The following is a 24,579-nucleotide window of genomic DNA, read 5'->3' as shown; positions in this document are numbered from 1 at the left end:
TCAGTCTTGAGAAAAGTTCAGTTCAGGTAAATAGTCCTGTCTCATTTCTGGAGGTGGTGATGCAGGTGGGCTCCCAAAGTTAAGCCCATGGCATAAGCAATCAGGTGTTTAATAAGAGACATCTCTATGGAAACAAACAAAGAAAAACACACACCAACAAATGTTAATGATATGAGCAGACTATAATCCCAGTTTCTGAGCTCTGTAGGCAGGCAGCCAAGAAGATTTCTAGATGTCTGTCTCCAATCATCTTCAGATGGAGTGAAGACAGGCAGTTATAATCTGACTAGTGGCCCGGTGCAGGAAATTCGTGCACATTAAAATGGTATTAATTAGAGGAAATAATTTAATATTGCTATTTGCCCTTTCTCTGTAATAGAAGTGTGAGAGATGAAAGAAAATTAGTAAAATGTATATGAAAACTTTCCTCCTGTCAGAGTCTGGGGCATACCACGGGACCCAGAGTCAAGTCCCCGCCCACCCACATGCACCTCAAAATTGCATGAGACCTAGACCCGGCCTCCCCCGCCTCATTGGGATAGATCCAGACCTGGCTAGTCCCACCCTTGTCAAGCCCCGCCAGGCAGGGAACGTAGCCTCAGGTCCCCCAGGATGGGGAGCGTGGCCTGAAGTCCCCCAGGATGGGGGGCATGGCCTGAGGTCCCCCAGCCCAGACCGGGGTGGGGGGCATGGCCTGAGTTCCCCTGTCAAGCCCCGCCAGGCAGGGGGGGCGCAGCCTCAGGTCCCCCAGCCTGGCACCAGGAGGGGGGAACAACCTCAGGTCCTCTGTCAACCCCCATCGGCAGGGGGGTGCAGCCTCAGGTCCCCCCTGGGCGGGGGGCGCGGCCTGATTTCCCCTGTCCCAGCACTGGGGGTGCACCTTGAGGTCCCCTATCAAGCCCTGCCAGGCAGGGGGGCGCAGCCTCAGGTTCCCTGGCTTGGTGCTGGGGCAGAGGGTGTGGCCTGAGGTCCCCCGGCCTGGTGCCAGGGTGGGGGGCATGGCCTGAAGTCCCCTGTCTAGCCCCACCTGGTGAGGGGCATGGCCTGAGGTCCCCCGGCCTGGTGCTGGGGCTGGGGGAGCAGCCTGAGGTCCCCTAGCCCAGCACCAGGATGGGAAGCGCACCTTGGGGTCCCCCATCAAGCCCTGCCGGTTGGGGGGGCGCGGCCTGAAGTCCCCTGTCAAGCCCTACCAGGTGGGGGCTGTGGCCTGAGGTCCCCTGGCCTGGCACTGGGGTGGGGGGAGCAGCCTGAGGTCCCCTAGCCCAGCACCAGGACGGAAAGCGCACCTTGAGGTCCCCTGTCAAGCCCTGCTGGGTGTGAAAGGCGGCCTGAGGTTTCCTATTAAGCCCCGCCGGGTTGGGGGGCGCAGCCTGAGATACCCTGTCAAGCCCTGCCAGCCTGAGGTCCCCTGTCAAGCCCCACGGGGGTGGGGGAGGGCGTAGCCTCAGGTTCCTGCTGATTGCTTGTTAAGGCTCCTTATAGGAACTTGGCCTCAGCTGTGGGTGCAGCCATCTTTGTGATGGAGTGATGGTTAATGAGCATATTCCCTCTTTATTAGATAGGATAGATTCTCCTGGTCTGCAGTTTGAATGTCTCTGGTGATCTTTTTACAATAGGCATGGAGATTGTCCATGCATGAGCTTCTGTGGTGATATCTCTGAAGTTTACATCAAATTGTCCCACTTTAGCCTGCATGGTGTTGGAAAAGGGCAGTTTTAATTCTCAATAATTACAAGTTAAAGGGTGAGAAAATGAAAATGATAGTTTTGAGGATTGCAGCCAAATATTTAAGAAAACTGATTATGTTTTTTAGCCAGTCCTCCAAAAAAGAAAACTAGAAAAATTCCAGATCCAATCCAGTTTGGGTAGAAAAATTTAAAAACTCAGAAGTCAGTCAGCAGTGGGGTGGTGAGCACACAATACATATACAGATGCTGTATTATAGAATTGTACACCTGAAACCTATGTCACTTTAACCATTGTCAGCCCAGTAAATTCAATTTTTAAAAAGTCAATGAGCAGTACTAGTATCTAATATCCATAAAGGTATATTATAGTTTCTACTGCAACATAATTTCTTTTCTCTAAAATCACTCTCATTTTTACCAAAGATAGCCAAATTAAGACTAATTTATATGAAAAATTAGTCTACTTTCAACAAATGTGGCTTGATTATTTGTATAAGCCCAGCAAGAATAATAATTACCCTCATAGACTCTTTTTAAATCTGCTTTGCTGGAATTTTTCATAAGGAATCTTCAGATTTAACTTAAAAAGACCTCTCAAGGCCAAAAAAGCCAAGGGAAGGACTTGCCATCAGGTGTTGCCTGCAATACCTACAGGTTTGGGTGAGTTTCTCTCTTCTCAAAATATCCTGAGGTTCCTACACCTGCTGAGAAGTGACATTCTTTACTCACATAGAAATGCTGCTGGAAACCATGTAAGCAAAGTACCAGGTCAATATTTCCAAGTGTTTTCATTGGCTTCCATAAACCAATCTTAATTATTTTTTTTTCAATCTTAATTCTTTAAAGCTGTCTGGTCATATGCATGTCTCTCTTAAATAAGACATCCCAGTCAAAGCCTTGATAAGAAAACCAGTTTCCATTTGTGTCCTATTATAAAGAGAACAGGTTCTTATTAAATTTATGCAAATAACCATAGTGTCCTGAAAATAAAAATACTTATCAAGAGTTTCCAAGTTCTGGAGGGATCAGGTAAGGAGAAGTGAATAAGTGTTCAATATTGCTTACAAAGGTACAATTTACAAAGTGTTAATCATAGGTGGTTTAAGAGAAATAAGTGTCCTTTCTCTGGAAAACAAAAAGTTTAAAAACAAAATTTCAAACAAAAAAGTCATAAAAATTGTAACCATTTTCATCAGTTTATTCAGTCCTATGTAATTAAACTTGTTCTGGCTGACACCAGCTTTTTCATGAGTTCTCTCAACCTTGCCTGATAATCGAGGGTGATAGGGTCCATAGGGTCTGTCATAATTCAGAGAAGTTTATAGCCATTGTTTACCCATTGCAATGTTTCTGGCTCAGGAGTAGACTTATTTCCATATTAAGACATCAGGATGGCAAAGGTCTGGCAATGAGGGTTCATTTTTGCAGAAACATCATGGATTTCATCCCCATGTGCCACAGTCTGACAGTAATCAAGTTCAGTCATTTTAATGTGTCCCTCAATTTTGATGACAGATATTTTATGTCAGGACATCTTAGATTTCCAGGAATCTCACATAATTTCTGGAATACTTATACGCGTACAAATACAACATTTGCTCAATATTATTTCCTACTTGGCAATGCTTCCCATGTAATTTCAACACACCAAAATAAGCCTAATTAGTTAAATATAGCTCTTTGTAAGGAGCGAGAACAAATATTTTGAGGCATTCCCTTCTGGATTCCCAGGCTGATAATCTATTTATAATTTAAATTTTGGGAAGTTTGTCAAAATGTATCAAAATGTTGGATATTTGACTGAATAGGATCATGAAGTCATTATGAAACAATACTTAATTACCCATTTAACCAAAAATGACAATACAAGACTTCAAAGACAAATATAGAAGTTTCCATGATTCTTAGCAAAACTTAGTTCTCATTGTTAAGGAGATTCAGTTTTCTTAAATAATCGAGGACCTGATTAAGAAAGCATAAAACAGAAAATTATATTGATAAAACAACAGAATCTTTGCTTGCTAGGCATAAAAGTTTTTCACAGCATCAGTAGCAAACCAATAATCATTTTTAGCAGAGACAGAAAATCTAATTTTGTATCAGCTTACTTTTGATATTTAAGTTCACTTTCTTGATTAGATTTATTTCAGTCTTGTTCAGCTTGACCACACATGAAATATGGTTTCTCAAGATTTCTTTTTACATTATGATTTTTGTTCTCTTTTTCCTCTCTTCTATTCTGAAACAATGGCCTCACTTTAGGGCAAAATTAATTTTCTTTCCTTCAAAAATATATCTCCATATCTCATACTATTTTTTAAAGCCAGTACATATCAATTTTTCTTGTGTATAGTTTGTTTTCCCTATTTTTAAATTTTTTTTGGTTTAATCATATATTTTAATTCTTAACTTTTAAAAACTTTAATTTCTGGTTAAAACTACAAAGTAATTGCAAACTGTCATGCCAGTATTTTTTTTTAGATTGATTTTTTTTAGCACATCAATTTCTCTCTCTCTCTTAGCACAAAATATTTCAATGTGGCACAAAACAATAAACCCAGTTATCTTTAGTTCCTCTATAATAAGAAGCAAAAATTTGATAAAGGCATGTTCACTAATGTTTATTTTTCTAAATATGTTTTATTGATTTTTAGTGATAGAGGAAGGCAGAGGGATAGAGAGATAAAAACATTGATGAGAGAGAAACATTGATTTTTTTGAGAATTTTTTTGAGAATTCTCATATAAGTTCTCGTTTAAGCCAATTTAAAAGTTTTTTAAAAAAATAAAAAATAAAAGTTTTTTTAATATATATATATTAAAGGACTTAATAAATTTTTATCAGAAATTTAGTCAAACACACACACACACACACACACACACACACACACACACAATATCATCCAGAAGGAGAAAAGGCCACACAACACACATGAACATACAAACAGGCATGGACAAGAACCTCCTAGTCTTCATTGTAAAACTACTGCCATAGGACAGATAAGATCATGTAAAAGAACAGGTGGGTCCAAACTCTCTTTTTGACAGAATACTAGTAAATTAAGGTTACCCATGTAGAAAGCTAAATCTTTTTCTTACTAATTTTTGTGGAGAAAGCACTTAAGATTTGTAAGTTTTTGCCCTAACCGGTTTGGCTCAGTGGATAGAGCGTCAGCCTGCAGACTCCAGGGTCCCAGGTTCGATTCTGGTCAAGGGCATGTACCTTGGTTCCGGGCACATCCCCAGTAGGGGGTGTGCAGGAGGCAGCTGATTGATATTTCTCACTCATCAATGTTTCTAACTCTCTCTCCCTCTCCCTTCCTCTCTGTAAAAAATCAATAAAATATATTTTTAAAAAAAAGATTAGTAAGTTTTTGCAAGGGAGCTTTGGAGCCATAGAAGCAGTTTGTGCTTTCAAAAGCACTCTAGTCTTCTTTTTTCTCTTCAGCCTCAGGAATTGTGGACGATAAAGATAACTGGGCTTTGAACTTCTAGAGCTGCTTTTCTGGTTTCACAAAAATTTGTAAGATAAGAACAATTGCTCTCAAAAATTAGTCTGTAGCTTAAGTTGGCCTACCTATCTAATTACATAATCCCTAATTTGCTTCTTTCCCTCTGGGTGTATACGTTTATTTTACCTTAGGAAAGGGCTCAAAATAAATTTTTAAAAATTCTTATTAGGCTCTGACATTAATTTCTAATTTGACTAAATTTCTTTTTTTAAAATATATTTTTACTAATTTCAGAGAGTAAAGGAGAGAGAGATAGAAACATCAATAATGAGAGAGAATCATTGATTGGCTGCCTCCTGCACGCCCCCCAATGGGGATTGAGCCTGCAGGCATGTGTCCTGACCAGCAATCAAACCGTGACCTCTTGGTTCATAGGTCAACGCTCAACCACTGAGCCATGCCAGTCAGGCTAATTTGACTAAATTTCTGATAAAAAATTTATTAAGTCCTTTCAGATATCTTGTGAGGATTCAGCTGGGACAAAGAGTAAATATATCTGGCAGTAATAAACAATTCTGTGGACCCAAGAGGTCACAAAGGTTACTAACTTCTGGAGTCTCTTTCTCTGATAGCCAAACGGAAGAACTGACAGCTTCATGTCCCAGCTCCCCGGTGAGACAGTGTCACTCCATCGTGCACTCAGATAAAAGAGATGCACAATTAAAGTTGACCTAACTTTTTTTAAACATAAAGCTTATTTTAAAATTCCAGTTTCAATCATCTTATCAATTCTTACATTTTCATATTCTTTTGATGTAATTATAGCCCGAGTCAGGGCTTCACCTATAGGTTTTGGTGCCCTACTGCATGAATTCACAAGAGCCTGGAAATTTCTCTTTTCTATCTCCTGACCATTTTACCCACTCTTGAGTAAAAAGGCTTTGGGTCTCCCTCCAGCAGGGGTCAGAGCTAAGAAACCCTGGTCCTGTTACCAATCTTAATTTAACAAATCTGATTGTCATCCCTAGTGATTGCTGGTCAGGTTTCTTATTGTAATCATTTCTTTACAGTCTTTTACATTTCTCCACACTGGGGTAAATAGAGCAGACTTGTTTGGGGCCCTTTAATTTGGAGGGAACAACAAGGGTTCAGTCTGACCCATTATTCATTTGGTAGTGCTTATGAAAACCTTTGTTTTAACCCCATCAATATCTGTTTTATTTATTCCAATTTCTTTCACATTCCTCAGAATAGCCATTGTAAGTTCAGATCATAATTTCTTTGGGGGCTGGCAGCACTTGGGTAGAACCTTAGCCTTAGTTTAGCCCCTGCTTCTGTCTGGCCATTGGAACTTCCAACTTGACAGTTACCAAGCCGAGTTTTAAGGATATAACATTTTGGTTGCCATTAAGTAAGGTTTTGCCATTCTTTTTCTTTCATTTTTCTTCTTACCTGCAGGATAGTTGTACTTCCAATGTCCTGATTTATTTTTGTTGTTTTTTTTTTTATAATATCTGCAAATGTCTGAAGGCAAATGGGAAGGGATTTTTTTTTTAAATAAATATGTTTTTATTGATTTCAGAGAGGAAGGGAGAGAAAGATAGAAAATCAATGATGAGAGAGAATCATTGATTGGCTGCCTCCTGCACACCCCCTACTGGGGATTGAGCCCAAAACCCAGGCATGTGCCCTGACTGGAATTGAACCCGGGACGCTTCAGTCCACAGGCTGACGCTCTATCCACTGAGCCAAACCAGCTATGGCAGAGAAGGGGTCTTAATGGACTTTGATGTTTGTTCTAATTTCTGTCCTTCCATCTTATTAAGGAAATCATAATGATTAGCTATTGTAGCAATAGGAGAGCTCTCTAAGGAAAATGTTTCTTTTCCGTTGAGAAGTTTTTCCAATAAAAAGGATCTGTCGTCTGGCTTTGACAGTGGAATCTATAGTGACTCGAACCAATACTATGGACATAAAAGGCTTTTCCAAAGGAGAGTGAAAAAAGATGCAACCCTCAGAAGAAAGTTTATTCCCAAAGTTAGCCTAAGAAATACAAAGGGCAGGGGTGGGGAGAAGGGACAGACACTGTCTTTAAGCAGCTATTCCAAAACACAGGGAACCGCGTGCTTTACCTTTTGAACAGAATAAGGTTTTAAGCTTCCCTAAGCTTGTATCCACAGACTGTTGGGCTACTCACCAGACATATTTGCATTCTCCAGCTGGCAGAGATGACAGACGTGTCTAGGAGGAACAGGATAGACACAGCAAACTCCCTGGAGAGCTTGTCTTGGCCGAATAGAGAGCAAGGTGCACCTTGGCAAGCGCACCCTCTGGGTGGTAGGAGCCAGAGAGAAAATTCTTTCACTGGTCATAAAGGCCACGTGCTTAGGACAAATAATAACAAGACAAATAGAAATCAGAGACAGAGAAAAACAAAACCTTGGATACTCACCAAATAACCAAGAGTTGCTTCTCTAAGAAACTAGTTTAACAGATATTTTCTTTTGCCAATCCAAATTTAGAAGAGAAAACGTTTCTCACCACTCTGGCTTCAACCAGATCCTACAGAAGGCGATCTGGGGGTGTACCAGTATGGTAAGAACCCTTACCTGACACAACCCTTAGCCGGGCTGTGTCAGACACCCCAGGACCTCCTCGTCTACGGCAGCCTCGTGGGGAAGTGCGGGGTTCCAGCCACTGAGTTCATCCTGCTCACAGCACCAGCTGTGGGAGAGGAAGGAATGTTCCTCTACCCTCAGTTCTTCTGGCTGAAACAGATTAGCAAGAGAAAATAACCAAATCTAAAATATACGTATGTAGCCCTTGCTTATTTGGCTCAGTGGATAGAGCATTGGCCTGCTGACTGAAGGGTTCCAGGTTCGATTCCGGTCAAAGGCACAGGCCCGGGGTTGTGGGCTCGATCCCCAGTAGGGGGCGTGCAGGAGGCAGCCGATCAATGATTCTCTCTCATCATTGATATTTCTCTCTCTCTCTTCCTCTTCCTTCCTCTCTGAAATCAATAAAAAATATATTTAAAAAAAGAAAAATATTTTAAAATAATTTATATATATATATATATATATATATATATATATATATATGAGAGAGTCAGAGACTCCACATGCACAAGAGGTTCAGAGATAGAAACGTGGAACATGGAGATAGGAACATGGGTGTACAAGACATTTCTGAGCTACAAATGATGTAAGGTGCCTGGGAGGCGTCAGCTATCATTGCAGGATGATAAGAAGAGCAGATGCTTAGTAAATAGAAGTTGGTGTTGCCCTATAGACAGGTCAAAGGTGGTTATCTGATAATTGCTTATTATGGGCAAGGCTCCCAATTCAAGTTCTTCTAGGTAGTTAAGGGAAGGTCAGAAGTTTCTCTTGCATCTGTAGCTAAAGTTGCCTTTAGCTCAAAACAATCTGCGTACCACAGAGGTACATTTTGGGGTGACTTGTTCTGAACCCCCACAATACAATGCTAAATACTTTACATGTGTTAGTATTTATCTCTGATGACAGCTATGTCAATTGATTGCTAATACTCACACTTTAAGGATGATGTAACACATGTCCAAGGTCAAATAGCAGTTGTGCTGAGTCATAGCATATGCCCTTACCCATTCAAAAGACTTTGCATATGGTAAAAGGAGCTTGTTTTATTTGGATAGGAAGAGACAATTCTAGCGCATTCTGTTTTCAATAACTTAATATGAACTGCTCAAAGTGAGCAGTTGAGATGCCTCTAAGAATCTGGAACTTAATTAATTCTTTTGTATCCCAGAGTGCTGTTATGGAAATGAGTTGCAGTGTAAATCACACTTTTCTTCTCATATATGCAATAAAAGATACTCAGTTCTGAGATATTCAGGGTGGTTGGCTTCTTTTTTGCCCTTTGGAAAGAGTAAAATATTAATTTGTTTTATTCAGAGCATCTCTGACCTTGAAGTGATCAACCTTTATCTTGGTCCCCACTGGGCTGGCTGCCCAAATATTCAGTAAAAGCGATTTTGAGGAGTACCCACTCATCATATTTGATTTGTGGGAATATTTACCATCATAATCTATGGAGCTGCCACACATCCCTGAGTCTCATCTTCCAGTCAGAAAGGTGGCCCCTTTGGGAGGGGTCGTTGAAATTCCAACATTGAGGTCCACTGGATAAGAGAGGGCTACATGACATTGTGATTTAGAAGGTTTTAGGATAAATTTTTTTACAAAGAAATAAAGCACTTTAATTTTGAATGTTTCTAATATTTTAAATTTTAATGTAGTAAATAAACATTCATTTTACTATTTTTTTTTCTTTTCCTATGGCTTTATAGCCAAAACTAAAGGAGCTTTTAATGTTTGACAAAAAGATTTAAAGGTCATGGAGCAATCATAATTTTTCCTGTTGATTATTAACGTCACTTTGTATAGTTTGAACTTGCGTGGTCATTTTACAGTCCTGCACTACAGTGCAAAGCAAGGTCTGCCTGTAGTTTAATAATGAAAAATCCACATCTACATTGTACTGAAATATATACTAAGATATATAAAGAAAGTACTATGAAATAACAGAAAATAAACAATTTATGACTCAGGTTCCTCAGTATTCTTTTTTTTTATTATTATTCCAAAGAGGAGGAGAGAGGGGGAGAAAGAGACATCAATGATGAGAGAGAATCATTGATCAGCTGCCTTCTGCACACCCCACACTGGGGATTGAGCCCGCAACCTGGGCATGTGCCCTGACTGGGAATCGAACCATGACCTCCTGGTTCATAGGCCGACACTCAACCACTGAGCCATGCTGGCTGGGCCCTCAGTATTCTTAAGAACTGTTGCACATTCCTGCGTATTCTGAGGCCTACAGCTATGAAACATGTACTGAGTTTCATTTCTATAACCTAAACTTGCATTCTCATATGAGCAAAAGACTTAGTTCTTTTGATTTACTGAAAGACCCTGACTTTTTCTATATAATTCTTCCAAAAGAGTTGTATGGAAAACTCAAGATACGTCCCTTATTCATTTATTCAACACATACTTGTTGAGTGGCCAACTTACATCCAGCACTGTGCCGGGTTTACAGTAATTACTACTGTAAATTGAAGGTGAAGCAAATGCAAATGGAGAATGCACTCAACTAAGTCTTTTGTTTTCAACAGGGCTACCATAAAGCCTTGGTCAAACTAAGACTAAGAAGAAATACTGTGGATGACATTTCAGAGAGTCTGCGGCAAGGGGGAGGCAAGTTAAACTTTGATGAACTTCGACAGGACCTCAAAGGGTGAGAATCAGACTTTCTGAGGGCCTGGAGAGTTCCTCATGTAAAGATACATTCTTGATGATAAGGGTATCCCTGGCCCAAGAACTCATAGAGACACCTTTTTTTCAGAGGTGGGTGTCTTCCTGGAGCATATTATAAGAGGAAGACTGTCCCCAATCCAGCAATTTCTCCTTTCCTCCCTGTATTTTGATGTCTCCATGTTGGGGTTGGGCAATGTATGTGAATGAGTTCATCTGTAACCTCTTGATCATTTCAGGAAGGGCCATACTGATGCAGAGATCGAGGCAATCTTCACAAAGTATGACCAAGATGGAGACCAGGAACTGACCGAACATGAACATCAGCAGATGAGAGATGACTTGGAAAAAGAGAGGGTGGGTTAAGTTTAGGAGAACATGATTTGATTCAGCACCCACGATGTTTCAGACACCATACTAAGTAGTGGGTTACTGAGAGTCATTCTCTCTCTATCTCTTTTTCTCTCCCTCTCTATCATCAGTTTATGTATTAGTACCCTGCTTATTCCAACAAGGATATATAACACGATAATATATAAAATTGTAATAAGTTAGCATAATGTAAAAAAAAACAAAATGAAGAATGAGGCAAAACAAAACAAAAGTAAAATATAAAATTAGACTATGAATGAAGCTAAAAATCCATAATAACACATATGTTATTAATGTTGGGCTACAAATTTGGCCCTAAACTTTCTAGTAATGAACTTGAAAAGAGAAAACTGAGTAGTTTCATATTTCACAATGTTCATGAGAGAGGGGGTGGGGGGAATATTTCTTAGGAGATAGAAAATTAGTTACTCTTGAAATCAACATCCTATCTAATAAAGAGGGAATATGCTAATTGACCCTCATACCATCCCAAAGATGGCGGCGCCCACAGCCAATAAGGAGGTAATATGCTCATTGACTGCCCCGCCCTCAAAGATGGCAGCACCCACAGCCAATAAGGAGGGAATATGCTAATTAACTGCCATGCCTTCAAAGATGGAAGCGCCCACAGCAACAAGATGGCGGTGTCCAGTCCCCTCAGCCCCCGAGCCGCCCAGGGCCGGCCTGAAGCACAGGCAAGCCTCGGATGGCGGCTGCCCAGCTGATGCCCAAGGCGCAGGCAAGCCTCAGGTGTCAGCTGCCCAGCCACTCAGGGCTGGCCCGAGGTCCAGGCAAGCCTCAGATGGCAGCTGCCCAGCTGCCCAGAGCTGCCCGAGGCTCAGGTAACCAGGACCAGCCGAGGCTTGCACTGGCAGTACAGAGGTGTGATGGGGGCGTCGCCTTCCCCTGATTTTCGGGTTGCCTCCCGCCCCTGAGGGCTCCTGGACTGTGAGAGGGGGCAGGCCAGGAAGAGGGACACCCCCCTCCAGTGCATGAATTTTCATGCACTGGGCCTCTAATTTAAAATAAAAGAGCTGCCTTCTAGTTGAATATTTATTAAACCATTAAAAGTAAACTTACATGGGCTTTTATAATAAAAAATAGGTTAAAACTTTAATGTGAACTTTAAAAATAAATGGTTAAACAAAAAAAAAATAGATGGTAATTGAGGTACAAAGAATGAAAGTGCATGTTAAACCTAAGTCATTTTCCTATAAGAAGATAATATAGAAAAGTGATTTCTAAATGCTGCTCCACAGAACAGTACCATTAGGTGAAAAACCACCAATCGTAGTGAAATGTGAACAAGAAGACAAAGAGTACAATTTTCACAAGACTGTATTTAGCCAAATTTTTATTCGGAGATTATATCTTTCCTACTTTGTAGCTATTAAATGGGTTATCTTTTATGAAAAGGGGTATATTTCTTCATTTACTTTTTCTATGTTCTTTCTTGTCCAAACAACAACTTAATAACTCCTCACTGGTAATTAAAATTTGTTTTGAAAATTTGCCAATGCATGAACCAAGTGTGGGAATTACAGTCTGGTGTGAACCACAGAGAAACCAGAAGTAAATGGCACACGCCCCCTACTCATTGGTCCAAGTCCTGGGTAAAGTTCTGTGGGGTCTAGGTGATCCTGCTCAATAGCCCCATTTCTTCAGGAGGACCTGGACTTGGATCACAGCTCTTTACCACGTCCCATGAGCAGCAGAAGTTTCCCACGAAGCCTGGACGACTCTGAGGAGGAGGACGATGAAGACAGTGGGCACAGCTCCAGAAGGAGGGGAAGCATCTCCAGTGGGGTTTCTTATGAAGAGTTTCAAGTGTAAGTATTGCCATACAACTTTGCTCTGACCCACCTCTTATTATCAAATGCATTAGGACATTTATTTTATGTACATTTGTCTTGTACTGTTGCTTTTTAAATCAGTTAAAAGAAAAAGGAGGAAATTATGAATTATGAATTACTGCCTTGTATCCTATATAATAAAAAGGTAATATGCAAATTGACCATGACTCCAACACACAAGATGGCTGCCCCCACACAAGATGGCTGGCAGGGGAGGGCTGTTGTGGGCGATCAGGCCATCAGGAAAGGGCAGTAAGGAGGGACCAGGCCAGCAGAGGAGGGCAGTTAGGAGTGACCGGGCCAGCAGGGGAGGGCAGTTGGGGGTGACCAGGCTGCAGGGGAGGAGAGTTAGGGGCAACCAGGCCTGCAGGGGAGGGCAGTTGGGGGCGACCAGGCCTGCAGGGGAGGGCAGTTAGGGGCGACCAGGCCAGTAGAGGATGGCAGTTAGGGGTGATCAGGCCAGTAGAGGATGGCAGTTAGGGGATGATCGGGTTGGCAGGGGAGGGCAGTTAGGGAGTGATCAGGCCAACAGAGGAGCAGTTAGGGGCATCAGTCTGGCAGGCAGAGGCGGTTAGGGGTGATCAGGCAGGCAGGCAGGCAAGTGGTTAGGAGCCAGTGGTCCCAGATTGTGAGAGGGATGTCCACAGGGATGGGGCCTAAACCGGCAGTTGGACATCCCCCAAGGGGTCCCGGATTGGAGAGGGTGCAGGCTGGGCTGAGGACCTCCCCCCCACCACATGAATTTCATGCACTGGGCCTCTAGTAGTTACATAATTACCTTTACCAGTGCTCTTTGTTTTTTCATGCAAATTATAATTACAATACTGTCTGCGATCACTTGCTTTCAGCTTGTAGAACTCTTTTAGTATCTCATCTAAAGCAGGCCTGCTTGCATGGATTCCCTCAGTATCCATTGATCAAGGAATATTTTTATTTTACTTTTATTTCTTTCTGGCCTCTATTGTTTCAGATGAGAAGACAGCTGTTAATCTTGCTGAGGTTCCCCTGTACGTGACAAATTATTTTTCTCTTGCTGCTTTCAATATTTATCTTTCAGTATTTTTACTATGATATATCTGAGTATGGATCCCTTTGCAGCTATCCTATCTGATGTTTACTAAGCTTCTTGAATGTGTAATATTTTCATCAAATTTAGTAAGTTTTCAACCATTATGTCTTCAGATATTTTACTGCTCCTTTCCTCTCCCCTTTCCTTGTTATGTGTATGTTGAGGTGCTTAATGGTATTCCACATTTTTCTTAGGCTCTGTTCATTTTTCTTCATTCTTTTTTCTCTCTGTTCTTCAGATTGCATAGTTTCTACCCATCTAGTTCACTGATTCTTTCTTCTGCAGTTTGAAATCTACTGTTGAGACCCTCTAATGAATTTTTTCATTTAATGGGTTGTACTTTTCAACTCCAAAATTTCTATTTGGCTCTTTTTAATAATCTCTATCGCTTTATTGATATTCTCTATTTGATAACATAATGACATCATATTGTCTTTTATTTCTTTAAGCATGATTTCCTTTAGTTTTTGAATATATTTATGATAGCTACTTTGAACTCTTTGTCTACTAAGTCTATCTGGGCCTTCTCAAAGCCATTTCTGTTGCCTGCTCCTCCCCCCCGCCCCACCGTATGGTCACATTTTCCTGTTCTGTGTCTCATAATTTTTTTATTGAAAACTATAGATATTAAATAACATTACAGAAATTCTGGATCCTAATTCTCCTTACTCCAGGACGTGTTTCTGTTGCTGTTTATGTGTTTGTTTTTTAGTGAAGTCATCCTGCCTTCTTTACCGTGTGAAGCCTCTGATGCTGCTTCTCAGAGGGCACAGCCAGACCCAGCACACCGGCATCCTGGGAAGACTGGTTCTAGCAGGGTTCTCCTGGTCTTTCCCTGATTCTCTGTCAAGCCTCTGCCTCTGTTGATATCACTTCCACCTTTTAGGTTCCACTAATTGTTGGCTGAGTGGCCTATTGTTTTCAATAATGCCTCGGGATATAAATTGCTCTACAGTCTTATTAAGTTCAGGCCCCTTTGAAAGGTAAATTTTGAGGCCAGTCTTTAGCTGTCTTCTTATCTGCTGTCTCCTTCCCTGGTTCTCTCTGGTAAACTAGCTGGTAAATAGTTTAATTTGTTGATCTCATGAAGTGACCAGTCTCCTCTTCACTGCTTATCACCACCATCTCCATTATTAGATATGGGGAAAGAGCCTTATATTTAGCCACTCTTGGCCTGGATCAGAGCTTCTAAAACATGGATTTTGGGTGGAAGCATGGGATGAGTAATGCTGGCAACCTGCCTCTTCCCTGGGAGATACTGTAGCTCTCCACTGGGATCTCAGGGGAGAGAGAGCCCTGTGTCCTCTGACCCACCCACCAAGAATGGTGCTTCTGTCCCACGGAGCTGGGGGCAGATGAGATGGAGCAGCGTGTGCCTCGGATGTCACAGACTCTCACTCTTCTTACTGAAATTTCATGGATTGCCTTAAATGCTTCTTTATTTGCTCTATGTTCTTAAGAAATTTTCAGAAATTAAAACAAAAATTTAAATAATATTCAATAGTTTTGGTTGTTTCACTGGAGAGAGGGCCTACAGAGCCCTCATGCCACCATTCCAGTTGTTTCCTACTTATTTTTTTAAGGATTCATTGCATTTTATTTATTCAAAATAATGGGGTAATAAGTGAATATACTATTTTCTGACTGCTTTGTTTACTTAATATATTGTGAACATCATTCTATTTCATTAAATATTCATTCAGAATATAATTTCTGATGTCTCCTTAGAGTCTGCTGTATAGATGAACAACTTATTTATTTATTTATTTATTTATTTATTTATTTATTTTTAATCCTCACCCGAGGATATTTTTTCATTGATTTTTAGAGTGGAAGAGAGAGGGAAAGACAGAGAGAAATATCGATGTGAGAGAAGCACATCAATTGATTGCCTCTTGCATGTGCCCGGAACAGGGCATGAACGGCGAGGTGGGGCGGGGCGGGGGTGGGGGGTAGCCTGAAACGGAGGTACATGCCCTTGACCAAAATCAAACCCAGGACCTTTCAGTCCAGAGGCTGACTCTCCACTGAGCCAAACCGGCTAGGGCTTAAAATAATCTATTATCTAATGTAATAATTTTTTCGATGACCCACTATTAATAAGCAGAACTCTACTGAATATCCTGGTAGCCAAAAATTATACATATGATGAATTATATATATTTTAAGTATGTTTTTTATTGATTTCAAAGGGAAAGGGAGAGGGACAGAGATAGAAATATCAATAATGAGATAGAATAATGAATCAGCTGCCTCCTGCACACCCCTACTAGGGATCCAGCTCATAACCTGGGTATGTGTCCTGACTGGGGATTGAACCGTGACCTGGTTCATGGGTCGACACTCAACCACTGAGTCACACAGGCCAGGCTGCTTAATTATTCTTTTTAGAAATTTTTCAAAAATGGAATATCTGAATAAAAGGTAGGCATACATTTTTAGGACTTCTAATACAATGCCCCCTTATAGAAAAGTTGTGCCAGTTAGCACTCCCACCAGCAATGTATGAGAGTTCATCTCTAAAATTTGAGACTACTTGGGAAAAGTTTCAGATTATCATATTGTGGAAGAAAAAAAAATCTTAGCACTTCCATTTGAAAAGCGAACTGGGCTGAAAAGACAACAGCACAAAGTGGCTTTGTGTGGTTTCCTGCAGCCTAGTGAGACGAGTGGACCGCATGGAGCACTCCATCGGCAGCATTGTGTCCAAGATTGATGCTGTGATAGTGAAGCTGGAGATCATGGAGCGGGCCAAACTGAAGAGAAGGGAAGTGCTGGGAAGACTGCTGGATGGAGTGGCCGAGGTAAGTCTGCTGTGTACAACATTAGGGTAGTTGTAATATGTAACCCTTTTAATCGGAGAGGTTTCTTGGTCTCCATACTGCAGATCAATGCATATCAAATGATAATCTAGAGGTGTTACTTTCTTAATACTTCACACACTGATGGTCCTGCCATCACATCAGTGGATGGTAAAATTAAGCAAAAGAGAATCATTGATCAGCTGCTTCATTGCACACCTCACACTGGGGATTAAGCCCACAAACCAGGCGTGTGCCCTGACAGGGAATCGAACCTTGACATCCTGATTCATAGGTTGACACTCAGCCACTGAGACAAGCCGGCTACGCTTTAAATACACTTTTGTTTTTGATTTCAGAGAGGAAGGGAGAAGGAGAGAGAGAGAAAAACATCAATGATGAGAGAGAAACAACAATCGGCTGCCTCCTGCCCGCACCCCAATGGGGTTCAAGCCCACAACCCAGGCATGTGCCCTGACCGGGAATTGAACTGTGACCTCCTAGTTCATAGGTTGATCCTCAACCATTGAACCACACCAAACCAAAGAATGTATATGCATAGCCCATGGACACGGGCAATAGGGTAGTGAAGACCTGAGGGGATGGATAGGAGATAGGAGGGGGGGAAATGGGAGATATCTGTAATACTATAGACAACAAAAAATAAAAAACAAAACAAAAAAACTTTAGAATAAGACAAAGCAATTTGGTGGTTTCCCTCCCAGTATAGATTTGCTTATTACAAAAGCTTTGGAAATTACAGAAAAGCAGAAGGAAGATTGAAAGGATGATCATTAAAAAATAAAATAAAATAAGCAAAGAAAGTACTGTAGTAACTAAGAATTGTTATTATATGTTTTAAATCTCCAGACATACCTAATTATAAACAGATTACTTGATCACCAAATTTCCTAAGGCAATTTCTAGGTACAAGAATACCCATCAGTTGCCCTGGCTGGTGTGGCTCAGTTGGCTGGAGCATCATCCCATGCACCAAAATGTTGCGGGTCTGATACCTGGTTGGGCACATAAGGGAGACAATTAATCAGTGTTTCTCTCTCCCTCTCTCTTTCTCTCCCTTCTTCTCTCTCTAAAAAGCAATTAAAAAACATATCCTCAGGTAAGGATTAGCAAAAAGAGAGAGAGAATATGCATCCCTAACTTGCTGGTTTCTTTTTTCCTTATTAGGATGAAAGACTGGGTCGTGAGAGTGAGATCCACAGGGAACAGATGGAACGGCTAGTGCGTGAAGAGTTGGAACGCTGGGAATCGGATGATGCAGCTTCCCAAATAAGTCATGGTTTAGGCACTCCTGTGGGACTAAATGGTCAGCCTCACCCCAGAAGCTCCCGCCCTTCTTCCTCTCAGTCTACAGAAGGAATGGAAGGCGCGGGTGGAAACGGGAGTTCCAATATGCACGTGTAGGATATGTGTTAGCAAATGTGTTTCTAATAGGTGAGAAGGTGGCTTCCTGAATCGCCATTGCAAGGTTACTACAGTAAGTCCTCACTTAATATCATGGATCGGTTCTTGGAACTGTGGTGAAACGAAATATAATGAAACCAATTTTACCATAGGCTAATTGGCATAAGTAAGAGTTATGTTCCCACAGCATAAACATTAATAATAAAACGACTTTATTCCAGGACCTGCTGTATTTATATGCCCTGACCAGCACATGATGTTGGTCATTGTGATCAATTGTTAATTCTTCTGCACTTTAATTTATTTTAAATCAACTTTGCCCATGGATCAAAGATTTTTTTTTTTACTCATTTAAGTAATTAGGTGTAAATATTGAGTACATTAAAAAGAATCTCTGTAAAGTATAAGAAGTGGTGTACTCACTTGGTACCATGACTGAGTCTTCTCAATTGACAATGAAGTTGCCTTATAAGCTAGAAGAGAACTGTTTAAAGGCTTCTGAATTTTATTTTCAATCACAAAAATCAGTATTGTCCTTTTAGCCCAGTGTGTGAAGGGTAAGTAGGGGCATTCCTTCCCACTCAAGCTTGGCTCATAGGCTTAATATATAGCATTTTTTTTTTTTTCAAGAAAGGAGCCTTTTATTTCAACTACCTTCCTGGGGTAAACTTTTCTAAAAGACAAGCTGGAAAAGAACTCCAAACCATAGAATGAGTATGTAGTCATTATGCTAGAATATGTATGAATGGTTCAGATAAATGTTGAATTCTGTGCTTTTTTATTCTTTTATCATATCTAATGTCTGTGGGGATAACTGTTTTACTTAATTTTTACACTATTTTTCTCTCATTTGAAATGAGCTGCATGAAACCGCAAAGACCAACTATGGGTTAAAATGTCTTCTTGGACTTTAACATAGGAGAATTGGAAGGAGCCTTATCACTAAGCTCAACTGTTTCTAATAATTAATTTAATATAAAGATTTACTATATATTCTCTTTTCCCCACGGCTCAACTTACTTGCAACTGAATGTAATGTTGCAACTAATCTAGGAAGAGCCACTTATTAAATTGTTTAATTAGTACTGAAATTTGTAGTGAATATGTTCATTTTAAACAAAATTTTAAGGGAGTGGTGAAATTCATATAAATATATTATAAAACCAAAGTGTACATTGTGTACTATTTTAAGAATACAGAACTCAAATGCTTTTGACCTGTATTTCAAACCTAGGATGTATACTCTACATGGAGCTCAATTTTATGAAATGGAGTTTTTGGTATTGAAAGTTCACCCATTAACAACAGAAAGTGTCAGCCAAAGTTTGAGTTTGCAGTAGTTTGGGTTTTTTGTTGTTCTTGTTGCTTTAATATATTTATATTGATTTCAGACAGGAAAGAAGAGAGAGAAACATCAATGATGAGAGAGAATCATTGATCCGCTGCTTCCTGCACGCCCCCTACTGGGGATCGAGCCCTAACCCTGGGCATGTGCCCTTGACTAGAATCAAACCCGGGACCCTTCAGTTCACAAGCTGATGCTCTATCCACTGAGCCAAACCAGCTAGGGCTTGTTTGTTTTTTCATTAGGAGAGTGTCTTACCAAATTAATGGGGAAGAAATCTATTTCTCAATAAAAAATAAAAATCTTATTTTTCAAAAGTCATGAGTAAGATGACCTTTTGAGAGCTAATAGGACAAGCAGGAGAGAATACAGTGCTGGTGAAAAACTTACTTGGAGAATAGAAGAGAGGCCTGTTTTTTAATTCAGTATTTTAATTCCCATGCTGTTCAATTAATTGGTAGAATGTGTCAGTCAAATCTTCAATGAAAACATTAGCAACAAACCTTTCTAAGCTGGCTGCCATAGAGGTGATATGCACTGGGTTTCTTCAGCAGTTATTTCCCATGGCTTCATCTTCATCTTCATTTCAGTATACTACACCAAGTCCTTTATTATTAGGTACTAAAGTTTGCATTCCAGGGATAGTGAGTGTATGTATTTATGTATGTGTACCATGTTGTTACATGTAAACAAACTTCAATTTGAAGTGCAGCTATTATGTGGTATCCATGTGTATTGACCACGTGCCATATATGAATTATGGTCACTAGAGAGTCTTTTATGATACTTATTGTTATACTGTTTTTCATTTCACCTGTAAAATTCTTTCTTATTACCCTTAAGTTACATATTTTTTTCTTATTTAGTCATGGAGAATTCCCTCCTCATCCCTCTCCTATCTTCCCTTTATATTAATATTATTAAAAAGATGTTACTTATGCAGGTGTCTCTCAACAATTGAGAATTTCATTAATGTGTAATACTGAGCACTTTACTTCCTAATAAAGACTTGATATAAAAGCAGATGTAAGAGTTGTCTGTTTCCTAAGTAGAAGCAGCTGGTTAATTTGCCTTTTGTCACGAGGTTAATAATAAAGGCTTAGACTTTAACAAAGGCATCTTCTCTTTTCATGTCTAACAACATGATAGACAACTACTTCTTCTTTAGAATATACCTCTAATAGGTTGTTATGATGGTTGTGTAGTATTTCCTAGTGTGCAGCCACCACATTTTACTTTTGCATTCCTATAGTGAAGGGTTGGCTCTACTATTTCTACTTCAAAATCTCTGTACATAATTCTCTTATTGACTTCATGACTTCTCAGTGGGTATGTAACAGGAGTTGGAGTCCTGGGTCCCAGGTATACAAATATTTAATTTTACCCAGAACAGATGGCCCTCCAGAATGACGGCACCAGTCTACCATTCCACTACATGCATGAGTACCACTTTTGTCCATACCCTCATCAGCATTGGTGCCACCCAACTTCCTAGTCTTTGTAAATGGAATGGTTTTAAAGTGAGGTCTCATTTTGTTTTGCCTTTATCTGATTCCTAATTAATAAGTTTAAACATCCCCTTATAGTTATTCAACATTTTTGTTTCTCTTTTGTAAATTTTCTAATAACACTTTAAAACCTTACACTGTGATCTAATGGGAAACAAGTATGTTTTCATTCATTGCCTATTTTTCCACTGGGTCAAGGTCTTTTTTGTTGATTGGCAAAATTTCCTCCTATGGTTTAAGTATTAATCCCTTATCAGTTGTGGATTTCATTAATATCTCTCATCCAACTGATAACTTTGTCAGTGTTTCCTAGTTTTTTTATATAGTAAAATCAATTTATTCATTTAGTTTTATTGAGTTTGAGAGTGTTACAGAGACCTTTACAAGATCACAAACTTTTATTTATTAAACTTACAGTCTAACCTTTCACATCTAATACATTTTACAAGTAACTTTGAATGAGGTTCACCAGTATTTTTCTCCTTATAATGAACCAGTTTTATCAATACTGGTATGTGTCTATTTTTTAAGTCTTTAGTCTGTTATACTGATTTCTGAATGTTCCTGCATAACAATTTGTATTGTCATTGTATATGTTGTTTTTCATATGTGGTCTCCTCATAGGCCTTTTTTATTTTTTTTATTTTTTTTGCAAAATTGACTAAGCTATTTTTGGGAACCTTTAATATTACATATGGATCTGTTAGAATAGATTTGGGGTTCCTGGGAGTGGGGGAGGGTGGAGAAAAAAGTCCCACTGAAATTTAATTGAAATTGCATCGAATTTATTGATTAATTTGGGGAGAACTGACATTTTACAATATCACAAACATGACTCTCCATTTATTCAGAACTTCCTTAATATCCTTTAAGTGTTTCTTAAAATTTCATAAAGATCTTATATATTCTTTAATATGGCTTTATTGCTACTATGCACAGAATCTTTTTTCCATTGTATTTTCTAGTTGGTTATTGCTGATCTAGAGGAAAATTACTAATTTTTATCAATTAATTTTATATATCACATACTTTGCTAGCTCTAATAGATTCTGTATTGACTCTTTGGGTTTTCTATGAAGAAGGCCAGCTCATTTGTAAATAAGGACAGTATCATGTGGGACAGTAGCAGTGATAGTAGATATGCTGGTCTTGTTTCTGGTCTAATGGCAATGTGTTTCAGTTTGTCTTCCTTTACAAGAAAAACCAAGAACTTGAGTTCAGGTAGTTTGTTTGGGAGGCGATACCAGGAATCTGGAATAGGAAACAGAGAGCCAGGAAAGGAGGAAATGCCAATACACAGGTGTGTGATTGAAGTTGCCCTGTAGGCGACAAGCGCTCAGTTCCACCTCTGACAACACTATGAAATGCCTCCCATAATCCCCTGTCTGGAGAACATAAAGCTGGGGCATTTGTCTGTTGGCCCCAATCCCTAATAGTTGAGGGGTTCCCCTGAGGTATTAACACCTGCATTTTCAGGCTATGTTTGCCCTCAGCCGAGCAGGTTCTTTCAGCTTTGGAGAAGGCCTTACAGCAGAAAAGTGAAGGGATTTCTGTTGCTTGAGGTAGGCTGCTATCAACAGCATCTGAGCTCACATGGAACTTGACCACAGCTGCAATTGAAGTCAGAGGTGCAGAGGAGATGTGACACAGAGCACCAAAAGCATCTGCTTTAACCACCCACTCATGCCCACATTAAGTCCACTCTGAACTTTTTGAGTTGAGGGAAGCCAGCTATAATCTCTAGAAAACAGATCACAGGATGGTTAGTGGAACCAGCTAGTCCCATCGCCACTGCTTGTCACAAGGCCATAATTATGTCACATCTTTCCTCTACTGGCCTTTCCAGAGTTCCCTCTCTCTTGGCCAGAAGATGTGATGATCCACATCTTCTTTGCTGAGGGCTTAAAGTCCTTTGTCCTTTTCCAGGCTGTGGTTGTTTGGATTGCCTGTTTACTGTAAACACGGGACATGGAAACCCCAAGGTACCTCTGTGAATTTGTCCTTTCTGTATTAGTCAAATCTAGCCTCTCCTGACAGCAATGACCAACGCAATAACTGATTTCTTTGGCTGCTGTCCCACCAGTATGTGGATCTCAAAGTGACTAAGTGGCAGACAGCATCAGGTTGAATAGAACCTGTACAGAGAAATCTCAGTAAGTTCTACTAACCTTTCAAGGCTTATCAAAGCTTTTTTCTTCATAATGGGTTTTTTTACCCTATAAATAACACTAGGATTTTCCAACATTGTTTAGATTTCATACTTCCACTACAGCATCAATACATCCATTATTTCTTATTTATTAAAAAATGACATAGATTCATATCATATTGAAGCTGGAGGGTAACTGGCACACTATTCAGTTAAAAGATGAGGAAACTACTAACAGATATTAGTGACTTGTAATGGGTTTCTAGAATTCAATTTTTTAAAAATATATTTTTATTGACTTTAGAGCAGAAAGGAGAGGGAGAGATAGAAACATCAATGATGAGAGAATCATTGGCTGCCTCCTGCACATACCCTACTGAGGCTCAAGCCCACAACTCGGACAATGTGCCCTGACTAGGAATTGAACTATGACCTCCTGGGTGATTGATCAAAGTTCAACCATGGAACCATACTGGCCAAACTAGAATTCAATTCTTTTTTAGGTCAATTAATTAAACTAGATTTCTCCCCTGTAGTTACTGTCTAACTAGATGAACTAATAAACAGTACAGAATACCACTAGATAATGATGGGTTATTTCATGTACAATTCAGTTCATGATTACTATGATGCTTTCTTGGAAATATTTTTGGCTGAACAATAATATGATGGCAAATGAAAAGACACAAAATTCATTGAATACATAAATCAAGATGTTCTTTTTAATTATAGATACACCACGTACATTCAAAAGAAATTTAAGTAAATTTTTTAAGAAATAACAATTTTAGGTAGGCAATTGTAAGGAAGATAACGATCATGCATGCCAAGGCTACGTGATTCTTCCACAGGCCCCAAGGTGAGAGATCGATGCCCTGGTTATTCAAAAACATTTCTCCAGTACATCTGAAATTCAACAGAAAAGAGTCTGATTGCATTCTTATCTGTCCAATTTTACTCGATGTATTTGCTGTTCCTTAGTTAAAAGAACCCTATATGTTCCTAAGTCTTAAATAAGTATCACTTCATATGTAATAGGTAACAGTCAATGAGTACTTACAACTCTGCTAGCTACCATGGTAAGCAACCCGCATATAACAGTTTAGTTAACACCCAAAACAACTCAATGGGGTGGATATTATACATGTTTAAAAGATGAAGAGACTAAGGTTTAAGGAACTTGGCCAAGTCCACAGGCTCACACTTTGAACCAAGTTGCTATCCTCTCCAGATTCATTTGGCTCCCCATCTATGAAGCTGCTCTCTTCAAAGGCAGAAATGTTTAAGTAAATTTTCACTTGCTCCTAAAGGGAAATCCTCCGCTTTAACAGATGACACGTGGGCCCTTACAAACACGATCAAGGCTCTTTATAGAACTCATTACCCACAAATCAGCCACACAAGGGAACGCAGGCTAAGAATCCCAAAACTAGGAAAAGAGGTGGGGAAGGGCTTCCTGACAATCGCACTCCATCAGCTCTGGGACAGACCGGGATGAGCCTGGCAGACGCTCAGCTACAGGACATCACCGCAGGCCCAGTTATCAGGTGAGGCCTCAGTGGAAGCTGGAGTAGAGCAGGAGGGAGGAGCCCTGCCAAGGGTGAGATCAGCACCTGGTACTAAA

General features: G+C 40.0%; 2 protein-coding genes across 5 annotated transcripts in view; one reads left to right on the top strand and one right to left on the bottom strand.

Annotated features, from left to right (window-relative positions):
- PKD2 (polycystin 2, transient receptor potential cation channel) overlaps positions 1-20,322 on the top strand; it is a 65,660-nt gene extending 45,338 nt beyond the window's left edge. Inside the window, exons 11-15 of the mRNA XM_080684477.1 lie at positions 10,295-10,416; positions 10,673-10,790; positions 12,471-12,634; positions 16,384-16,531; positions 17,717-20,322. Of these exons, the coding sequence (XP_080540603.1) occupies positions 10,295-10,416; positions 10,673-10,790; positions 12,471-12,634; positions 16,384-16,531; positions 17,717-17,953 (789 nt within the window). The 3' untranslated portion in view covers positions 17,954-20,322. The remainder of the gene's footprint in view (positions 1-10,294; positions 10,417-10,672; positions 10,791-12,470; positions 12,635-16,383; positions 16,532-17,716) is intronic.
- Positions 20,323-23,648: 3,326 nt separating this feature from the next.
- Positions 23,649-24,579, bottom strand: part of LOC308238808 (broad substrate specificity ATP-binding cassette transporter ABCG2) — a 52,199-nt gene continuing 51,268 nt past the window's right edge. For all 4 annotated transcript variants that reach the window (XM_080651158.1, XM_080651160.1, XM_080651161.1 and 1 more), the window contains one exon: positions 23,649-23,861. In XM_080651158.1, coding sequence (XP_080507284.1) covers positions 23,714-23,861 — 148 coding nt within the window. In that variant the 3' untranslated portion in view covers positions 23,649-23,713. The remainder of the gene's footprint in view (positions 23,862-24,579) is intronic.

The sequence above is a fragment of the Plecotus auritus genome (assembly GCF_963455305.1).
Source record: "Plecotus auritus genome assembly, chromosome: 1".
Taxonomy (NCBI): domain Eukaryota; kingdom Metazoa; phylum Chordata; class Mammalia; order Chiroptera; family Vespertilionidae; genus Plecotus; species Plecotus auritus.
This window is presented reverse-complemented; position numbering and strand designations above follow the sequence as displayed.